Here is a 10,490-nt window from a genome sequence, read left to right as displayed (position 1 = left end):
TAGAAAAATATAAAATACGGGTTAAAAATAAAAGTTAAAATTTAGCAACGCAGCCTTAAGGAAAGTTCTAGTACTAGTAGAGAGCTACTCAAATATATAAATAGGGTAAGAGACAAGATTCATATAAGGAAGATATGAGTTTTATATAAGATTTAGAATTGCATGCCAAGTGCGCGCGATGCTCAACACGCACTTCAAACACCCAGATTCGTCAAGATTGGAGAGATGTGGACCATCAAAAGTGTGACACATGGCAAACTCCGGATGGAGCCATGAGTCGTGTGCACGTCACGCGTGAAGTACACCGTGCGCATAAGCATTATATATAGAAATGCTCACTTCTAATTTCTTCACACCCAAAACTCTCCCTCTCTCTATCTATTAAGCTATTCCGGAAATCCTCCCACTGGCGTGAAGCTTCAGGTGTCGTAGCAAGGATGCATCTGATCACACTACTAGGATGCGTTCACAGCCCCTTTTCACTCTTTTAAAGGTTTTATGGGGGGATATATGCTTATCGAACTGCTTTATCAAAATGTATTTATATTTATAAATATCGATCGTTATATAAAACATGAAACTATAGGATAAAGTATTCATAAATACTATACCTAGTTGTAAGCTATGATATTATGCCTAAGAGTTATGATGTTCGATAGTCAAGGAAGAGATATTACCTAGATGTTATAATAGCCAATTCCCTGGGATAAAATAATACCTAGAAGTAATGTTGGTCGGTTATAGGGATATGCATTGTACCTAATTGTTATTCTGCCTAAATATGTTGTTTTCAAATTAACCATAATTAAGGTATATATGTATGAAAATATATCTTTATATATATATATATATATATATATATATATATATATATATATATACACACAAAAAAAAATATGAGATCTAAAAGTATAATTACCAAATATAAAGTAAAAGATTTATATTGTGATAGTTATAGGAAATTACTAAGAAAGAAAAGATAAAAGATAAAAATTACCTAAGGTTAATGCGTTAGTGAGTTGTTATTATTCATCCTTAGACGGATTAAATTCGGCTACCTCGAACCTGTAATCGTTAATCTTGCGAGAGCTAGAAAGATATGTATAGGTCTATACGTGGATTGACACCCCCACCTACGATTGTTAGCTACAATCCCGGCAGGATAACTTCTTTATTATTCAAATGATATTTGACGTCCGATGAAGCGTCGTGCGGGGAAAGTATTAGTCAGACAACATCAATTATGGGAGCTCATGGTAATACATTACAACCACCTTAGAGATTCGACTACCTAGAGGGACGCCTTCAAGTAGTAAATAAAATACGTTAGGATTAATAGAATGTCCTAAAACACAGAGATAATAAGATAGGATTGGTAAAGTATCCTATAGAAATGATAAGTTAGGATTAGTAGAATATCCTAAAAAGATAATAAGATAAGAGCGACAAAGTATCCTACAAAGATAATAAGATAGGATTAAGTTACCAAATAAAAGGAAATTTTGAAAGAGGTAATATAATAAGCATATGAAATAAGGAATAGAAGTAAAATGATCATAATCATCATAAAAATTCCTAAAAAGTTTTCAAAAATAGTTTATTATTTGTTTATCTCAAACTTGTGGGCTCACCAACATCAAGTTGACGTTTTTAAAACCGCATGTATTCCTATGATGGAGTAAGGATCAAGGCAAGGATAATCAACTTGAATATAGATAGGTTTCGTTTAATTCCTTGTAATAGATTTCGTTTAGAAAAAGATAGTTATGGTTTGTGCTCTATGATTTGGATCATTTATGTAAATATCGTCACCACTCAGCATTTCCGGTAACGGCTGGGGAAGGTGCGACATATCATACAAGTGACATGGTCCTCCCATGGTCTTTCATGCTAAAGTCACAAAAAACAGTCTAGCAACATACATAGTATAGTGAGAAGACTCACTTTATACTCAGATCGGGTATATCACAATTTGAACAATTGTGAAACCGATGCTATAATCCACCTATCGACACACCTAAGACCAAGCCTTAGTATACACTCTAAAACTAGCCTATTGACCAAAAGTCACCCTGATCAAAAATTCAACTCAGGAGAACACCATGGCATGGCCAACCTATGGCCACGTTGTGCTAGTTAAATGCTAAATCTGTCGCGCAAACTATGCTTACCACGTCATGGCGAGCACCATGTTTCGCCGTGGTTACTTCTTCCAAATAGCTTAACAGATTAAGCCATTAATCTGTTAAGCCTTTCGTTCCAACTTTATAGAAAGCTTATAGGGACTCCAAAAGCTCATAAAAATCTATACTTTAAGGAAATGCATGTCCCATGCATGTCCTTCACTCAAGCTAGATCAAATGGTAAGAACTTGACCTAAAACTCATGCAAAGCTTACAAATCTCATCCAACTTCTAGACTTAGAAGATATTGGTCTCAAAGAACCTAAGTGAGCCATAAAGTTGCAAACTTTATTTCATTTCATCATTCAAACTTCATTTATGGACCAAAACGTGTTAAGGAAGCTAGATCTACAAGAAAGGAATCACCAAGATGGGAACTTGAGGTATTACAAATAGTCTAGAAGGTGCACAAAATGATGGAGGTGGCTTGTTTGTTGGATTCTTGCACTAGAGACTCATTTTTCTTCCTTCCAAGATCACAAAAACACCAAAGATGAACTCAAAACTTGCAAGGGGGGCTAGGATTTGATCAAGGGTTCTTTGGAGATGATGAAGGTTGAGGGTGGAGGAAACCCTAGTCATCACTTCCTTTATATAGGGCCTTAAGTCCGAAAAATTAAAGTTCAACATTCTGCCTCCACTATGTTCTCGTCATTGCATGACCACATCGTGGTGCCTTAATGAGATGCGCATTGCATGCAGGAATGACGCGTCGTGGAGATCCCTCTACCACGTCATGGCCATCAAGAATTCCCAAAATATTAGTATTGAAATTATACTTGAAATCGGGTGTTATAGTTTTAAGTTGCGATGTGTTAGTCCCTTGTGCATGTGCCACGTTCTTACTCTTACTCAACGTTGTACATTCAAACGCATCACATTTTGCAACGTACAACATTGTTTGTCAAAAGATCTCTACGCATTTCGTAAATCCAACTTACACATAACGTACCTTGGGCTATAGTTTTTGTGCTTAACTAAAAACACATCTTCATCCCATGTAAATTCATATTACACAACAACTGATCCAAACCAAAATCCAACAATTATTCTAACAGTTTCAAATATCATTTTGAACATATATCACCTAAATCCAAGTTACAAATATTTTGACCATTTTTCCCTTTTACACTAAATTCACGTACAATTAATTTTCTAAGATTTTTAAAGATGTTACATTTGGTCTAAATTACAAATAAAAAATGACTATTTTGGTCCTTATATATTGTTGATTTTTGTAATTAAAAATTTCATCCTTATATTATCAAATATTTGTATAAATTGTATTTGCTTCCTGTATTATCAAATATTTGCAAAAATAGACCATGTTTAATTTGAAAATTACAAAAATAGTTCACATAGATAATAAAATAGAAAAGGAAAGATGATTCATCTACTAAAAATAAGATGTTTTCCCTTTTACATCTTTCATTTTAACCAAAGAAAGAGAATCATGATTAAGTTGATGAATAAAAAACCCATATAGAAATATCACATCTCTACTCATGATAAGGATATAAAAGTCATTAACATCTTATTTAAGTAGATGAATAAAAAAACACATAAAAATATCACCTCTCCTAGAGAAATAGTCACGGCCTAACAGATAATTTACAGAAATGGTCGATGCCTAATAACAAATTTACAAAAATTGTCCCTCTTTCAAAAAAAATTACAAAAATGGTCCCCACATTTCAGAAACTTAAGGAAATGGTCCCTATTTAACTTAAACATTACATAAATGGTCGTTGTATTTCCAAAAATGGTGTCGAAAATATATATGATTATGAATCTGTTGCAACGTGGAGACCATCTCACTAGTTTTACAAAAAGGTAAATCATACAACTCACAACTCACAAGTACACAACAAGTCAACAATTACTAATCCCATATCATAGTTAACATCGATATCTCAATCGTTTTAACTATGGCATATATTAGCCTATATATATTAGAGAAAATGCAATTGTTTGTATACAATTAATGAACATTTGCGTTCTTTAATTCTTATGGCTAAATGCGAGCGCAGCTTTCGACCCTGATGGGCGACCTAAATGTTTACAGATAAAGTCGCCCGTTTGCAAAAGCTTACGTAGATCAACATTGGTTTTGATACCAAGGCCATCAAGCATGTAAACCACATCCTCAGTAGCCACATTTCCCGAAGCACCCTTGGCATATGGGCACCCTCCTAATCCTGCGATGGATGAATCTATTGTGCTTATTCCCATCTGTTAACACCAATTACAATTTATATGAATGATGTTTGTATGGAGTAAGTGTCGTATGCATAAAGACTTTTTCTTTTTTTTGGACTGAATGAATGAAGTGTCTGAATGAGTGAAGTGATGTCTTCTCACTTAACCCGTTTAGACATGATTAATGTATTATTACGTCCAAGTCGGTTAGAGTCTTTGATTTGACTAGTGCTCACATCTGTTATTTGTTACCTTCATAATTCTATCTAATAGATTGCGTTATATGAAAAGACAAATATGTAGTGTGGAGATTGTGTAAAAAATTAGGTATAATTCTGTTAGAATTTAGCATATAATAAACTATCCAACATTTATAAAGTTTAAAGTTAAAGTTAACTTATATTTTTGTTAATCGTAATCATATAAGTTAGAAAAAACTAACTTTGATGTTCTTTTATAAGTTTATTGTATCTATTATTTATTATATACTATATGGATTTGATAATTTCAAACTCTCTAAATTTCAACTTAAAATGTCTAATTTGTTAACTTAAATATGTTATTAATGTGAAATATTATCATATTGATGGGGGACTTTAATAAATTATGAATAATATACTTAAAATGTTGATTTAAATATAATGTTAAGTTCAAAATATAAATCAAAATATCAAATAAATGTAAAAAAACATATTCAATTTTTTTTTAAAGTTTAAAACATTTAAATATTTTAAATGTAAAACCTATATTGACATGTCAAATTAACTAAAAAATATCCAAAATTATTTTTTTATGATAATTAAAAATTTCCATACAAATGGTTTTTAATTTCATTAACAATAACAATAGTTAAAACATAATATAAAACTACAAATTCCATTACGCTACCTTACAAACAATTGTTCACATTTTAAATAGTCATAATGATCAAAAGTAAACAAATGTCAAATAACGTTAAAAATAACACTATATTGACAACCAAAATCATCTCATTTTAAGACAAAAAGCAATAAACCCAAACTGCAACCCCTTCCATTTAAAAAGTCACAGAGGCCACATACACTGGTTAAGGGCTATTTCCGGTTAAAGGGACTAAAATGAGACGATTTTTGAAAATTCATTACCTAAAAGTGGACAAAAATAAGTCAAGTGACTAAAAGTGGACATATGGAATAGTTCATTCGTCATTTTTAACCTTTTTGCTTTTACTATAATCTAATTTGGGTTTTAAGTTTTAACTTTACCTGGAGGGACACTAAAATATTTGGAAGAGATTGGCCATAAGTGTCATGAAAATGAACCGCAAGCTTTTCAACAGGAACAACTGCCATCACTGCTCCAAGCATTGGAATAACCGTGCCTACACAAAAAATATACATCAATTATAAATTAATAAAAAAAAATAATTAAATTATGATTGAGATAATTTACCTGGTGTCCCAATCCCAATAGTATCCCCAAGTGATATTTCATAACAACCCATGTCATAAAGTTCTTTTGCCACGTATGCAACTTTTGATGGACGCGTCATTCCATCAACCGGGCATCCAATCACACATGACACATATCTGCATTACAAGAAATAACATTAAACAATAAAACTTTTTATGTAAATAAATAAATAGTACAACTTTTCTTTTCAATTTTAAATAAATAGGAAAGTTTTTGTTAACAGGTTGTACTGCGTTTGACATGCATTAGTACCGGGACCACAACATTTTTTAATAGGACAAAAACTCCAATTTTTTGTATGGTACAAAAGACGTAAATGCCCTTCTCATCCTCATTAACAATTTAACACACACCATAAGGAATTAAGAGCATACCCACGAACAGGAATAGAGAGCTTTGTGGCAGCAGATACAATAGCACGATAACGAGCAAGACTTTCTTGAATAGTGCAATTAATGTTTGACTTTGAGAATGACTCGGATGCTGATGTAAAAACAGCTATTTCCTTTGCTCCAGCTGCAATGGCAGCTTCAAAACCCTAGTTGAAACAAAAATACATGTTTATGAGTTTACATATATGCAAAGTGCAAACACAATTATTTATTGTACAGTTTTGGAGGAATATTACTCACTTTCATATTAGGAACCAATGCAGGCAATCTCACAGAATCAAAGCTTTTAAATGCTTCAATAACATCCTTTGCATCTGCCAGCTTCATCAAAAACAATAATCACACACATATAAACAGTAATAAACATGTAAGATTGAAATTAAAAGACACAAGAAATAGATAAAAAAAAAAATGATACATTATACAAGTTCGTCAATGGGACAAAAATTGCAACGTTTGTCTCACACAAAAAGGTGGAACATAGATCTGTCGTCTGTGCAAAAGACGTAAATGCCCTCCCCATGTTCCGTCATTAAAAATAGCTTTAGAAAGCTTGTCCAGTGTAAATCCTAGTGAGAGAAAAGATACCTGAGGTACCCATTTTGGGGAAACAAAGCTTGTGGCTTCAACAACAGATAATCCAGTAGAAACAAGTCTTTGAATTAGTTGTATTTTAACAGATGTAGGAACCATATTCTTTTCATTTTGTAGTCCATCCCTTGCACCAACTTCCACTATCTTCACATACTTTGGTATGCCTTTGAAAATCTTTAAAAAAAAAAAAAAACAAGCGGAATATATTATTCCCATTTGAGGTCAAGTACATTTAAAAAGTTAAAATTGGTATATAAAATGTAACACCAACAAACTTTTATTTAAAGATTAGCTAAAGAGCATGATGGGTTATCGCAATTCCATTCAAATTTGAAGAATTTATTGAATTTTGAAGATAAATAACTACATTTGACCTTAGAAGTTTATGCTTATTGGTTTTCACCTGATTTGTTATGTATTGTAGGCCTACATCATTATGCTGAAAGTATGGTAAATGTTCATATCCTACATGGTTCCTCCCTTGGCTTTGAGACATATCTCTTGCTTTATGTCTCGAAAAGAATGCTCCTTTTTCATACTCAAAATCATCCCTGAGAATATTTACAATAAGTAAAGTAGTAAACTTTCTCTTTAGATCAAACACGCTGCTTTTCAGTTTCATGTATGCAACAATTAAAAAAAACATAGATGTGATACAAAAAGTAAAGAGTTAGAAAAAGACACATACTCATCACTATTTGATGAGGTGGAAGTATTTCCCTCAATCCAGTAATTTCCCATTCCAGTGTCCCCTCCACTTGTGCTACAGCCGTTGGATGAGAGTCTATGGAAAAGATCAATGGTGCTTAGGCTTGGCAATTTGTCCATACCAAGAGGCTCCTCCAAACTCGACATTGTAGAAACTGTACTGTATTTCAACCCTGTTGTACAAGTACTGATTAAATTAAGTACTTTAAGTTGCTTTTTAAGCAACCATGACAAAAAAGAAAATCTGGAAGAAGGTGGGACATTAACTAAATTTTGTCCTATTCAAAAAAGAGGGACAAAAATAGCCCTAAAATGTCCATTCGGTGATGTGGTTTTAGGACTAAAATGAACTGGATAGTAAATTTCCAATAAACCGGTAATTAGGATTCTATCACAATCTTCTTCAAGAACCAGAAAAAATTGCTGCAAATCCGATGCTAAATTATTGAAGAATTTACACTACTCACGAAAAATGAAATGCAAATTCCTGAATTTGTGATGCTCAAAATATCATTCTTCCTAAGAATCCTCTGTTTTTAACGACTCATGAGCTGGCTTACGCATCTAAACTAACAACAATTCCTGAATTCCCCAATCTCTAAAAAATAGCAGTTCCATTTCAATATCCCTCTTGTTTTGAGAGAAACGATGAAAATTCATCTGAAACAAAAAGAAATGGAAACAAACGCACCTGAAATCAATAGAAGCTCGTGGATGGAAGCAGAATACAGCAAACCCTGATCGGAAAATTTATATAAATGAACGCGGAATGAGGAATGATCTTCTAGAAATTATCGGTCCTATAAGGGCACCTACAATGATAGATGCTCAAAGTCCAAAAGAAACAGTATTAAACATAGCTCCTATATATATTATAGAAGGAAAAGTGTAAAAAGGAGAAAACGTAAGGCACAGACTGCGTACAGCTGCCTACTACCATACATGTGGTGGTGATGCAGTTGTCAAATAAATTAAAATTACAGACAAAGTAGTTGAAGTTGTGTGCATCGTACCTAACGTATGGTAGTGTGAATTCAAAGCTTAGATTCATATTCAATTCCTCTCTCTCCTCCCATCATTCTCACCGGCTAGACTATCATAAATGAAGACAAAAACCCCTTTGACTGGGGTTTTGATTTCCGGTTCTTCGCATTTACGGAAGTTGCTGAAAAATAGATGCATGTTGAAGTAAGTTTTGACGATGAATTGATTATTTCTTCCATGAATCAGCTAGCAAAGCCTTGCAGAGAATTCCCCGGTAGGGTATTGACCGGGCCAGGGCTGCGACTCGTCGCCGGAGTTTAATAATGTAGAAGGGGTTGACTAGTGATTCACATGTGTCTGGATGAGCGATCCTTGACCGACCCGTAAAAAACGGGATATTCCGTTTTCAAGTTTGAGGCACCTCTTTTAGACACCATTGAACATTTTATAAAAGGTCGATCAATAAGGGAGAGGAAGTCGTTCCAATGATCCAATGCCACATCAGTTTATTTTTTTTATTTTTTTTTATATTTTCGAACCCCACAACGTACAAAAATCAATCTTTTTCAACTCACTCAACCCACTCAATTAAAAAAGAAAACTAAACAACTAAGCTATAAATCTTATAAAATATGATACAAGAGAAAATGAGAGAAAAAATAAAGTGGGTTCGTGAAACCAATTAAACAACCCGCCGAAGAGGGAGTGGTATCGGCAGTAACTCTATTGCTAATTAAGATTTTACCTTGATTATTTTGTATATATTTTTTTAATTAAGTGGGTTAAGTGGGTTGAGAAAGATAGGATTTCCGTGTGTTGTGGATTTGGAAATATGAAAAAAAAATCAAAGAGAAAAACTGATGTGGCAGTAGGTTCAGTGGGTTCATGGGAACGACTCTCTCCTCCCTAAGGGGGATAAGAGGGAGTTGTTACCTCCAGACCCACCGAACTCACTTTCACATAAATTTTTGTCTTTTCTTTTTCTTCATCTTTCTCAACCCATAACACACGGAAATTCTATCTTTTTTAATCTACTTACTCAATTAAAAGAAAATACAAAACAACCAAGGTACAAGTTTTAAAACACATGGTACAAAGGAAAATGAGAAAGATAAAGTAGAGAAAGATGATGAAGTGGGTTAGTGAAACCAATCAATTCACTCGTTGAAGTAGGAGTGGTATCATCGATAACTCTATTGCTAATTAATATTTTACCTTTGATTGTTTTGTATTTTTTTAATTGAGTAGGTTGAGTGAGTTCAAAAAGATAAGGTTCTGTGTGTTGTGGATTAGGAAAGATGAAGAAAAATAAGGGAGAAGGGAGTCATTCCCTCCCAATCCACTGAAACCAATGCCACATCATTTTTTTCTTTTATTTTTCTTCATCTTTCCAAACCTACAATACACGGAAACCCTATTTTTTTAAACCCACTCAATTAAAAAAAATACAAAACAATCAAATGTAAAATCTTAATTAGCAATAGAGTTATCAGCGGTACCACTCCCGCTTCAACGAGTGGGTTGATTGGTTTCACTAACCCACTTTATAATCTCTCTCTACTTTCTCTTTCTTATTTTCTCTTGTACCATGTGTTTTAAAACTTGTACCTTAGTTGTTTTGTATTTTTTTTTTTAACTGAGTGGGTTGAGTGGGTTCAAAAAGATATGATTTCCGTGTGTTGTGGGTTGGGAAAAATGAAGAAAAATAAGAGACAAAAATTGATACGGCAGTGTGTTCGGTGTTTCCCCGAAGGAACGACTCCCTCCTCCCTAATTAACTATTTATAAGCAGTTTTTTCGGAAAACAATACAATTTCAACCAATCAAAATATTTCAAAATTTAATTAGAGTGTCTATATGGTAAAAATGATGTCTTTGTAGTCAACCCTTTATTTATTACGATAACTGAATTTTGGGTTTGGACTGGACTGAGTATAAAGTTTATAACTAGGATTGGACCAAAATACCAAACGTTATT

General features: G+C 33.2%; 1 protein-coding gene across 2 annotated transcripts; it reads right to left on the bottom strand.

Moving 5' to 3' along the window:
* Positions 1-4,096: 4,096 nt before the first annotated feature.
* On the bottom strand, positions 4,097-8,935 carry LOC111886336 (hydroxymethylglutaryl-CoA lyase, mitochondrial). 2 transcript variants are annotated; one of them, XM_023882569.3, is made up of 10 exons: positions 8,542-8,935; positions 8,220-8,355; positions 7,509-7,701; positions 7,224-7,371; positions 6,815-6,994; positions 6,467-6,547; positions 6,209-6,372; positions 5,814-5,950; positions 5,627-5,742; positions 4,097-4,415 (listed from the first exon to the last, which is right to left on the bottom strand). In XM_023882569.3, exons 3-10 carry the CDS (start codon positions 7,673-7,675, stop codon positions 4,185-4,187), a joined length of 1,224 nt encoding a protein of 407 aa, XP_023738337.1. In that variant the 5' UTR covers positions 7,676-7,701; positions 8,220-8,355; positions 8,542-8,935; the 3' UTR covers positions 4,097-4,184. The 2 variants fall into 2 exon arrangements, with proteins under 2 accessions (XP_023738337.1, XP_023738338.1); XM_023882570.3 differs by having other exon boundaries at positions 8,220-8,340.
* Between the last annotated feature and the right edge of the window lie 1,555 nt (positions 8,936-10,490).

This window comes from Lactuca sativa, chromosome 2 (assembly GCF_002870075.4).
Source record: "Lactuca sativa cultivar Salinas chromosome 2, Lsat_Salinas_v11, whole genome shotgun sequence".
Lineage (NCBI taxonomy): Eukaryota > Viridiplantae > Streptophyta > Magnoliopsida > Asterales > Asteraceae > Lactuca > Lactuca sativa.
This window is presented reverse-complemented; position numbering and strand designations above follow the sequence as displayed.

Coding starts and splice junctions, on each gene's coding strand:
- LOC111886336 (XM_023882569.3), bottom strand. CDS start 7,675: ATGTCGAGTTTGGAGGAGCCTCTTGGTATGGACAAATTGCCAAGCCTA. Junction 6,373..6,466: donor CATTGGTTCCTAATATGAAA/GTGAGTAATATT, acceptor TGTTTCAACTAG/GGTTTTGAAGCTGCCATTGC. Junction 4,416..5,626: donor ATATTTTAGTGTCCCTCCAG/GTAAAGTTAAAA, acceptor TGGTGTTAACAG/ATGGGAATAAGCACAATAGA.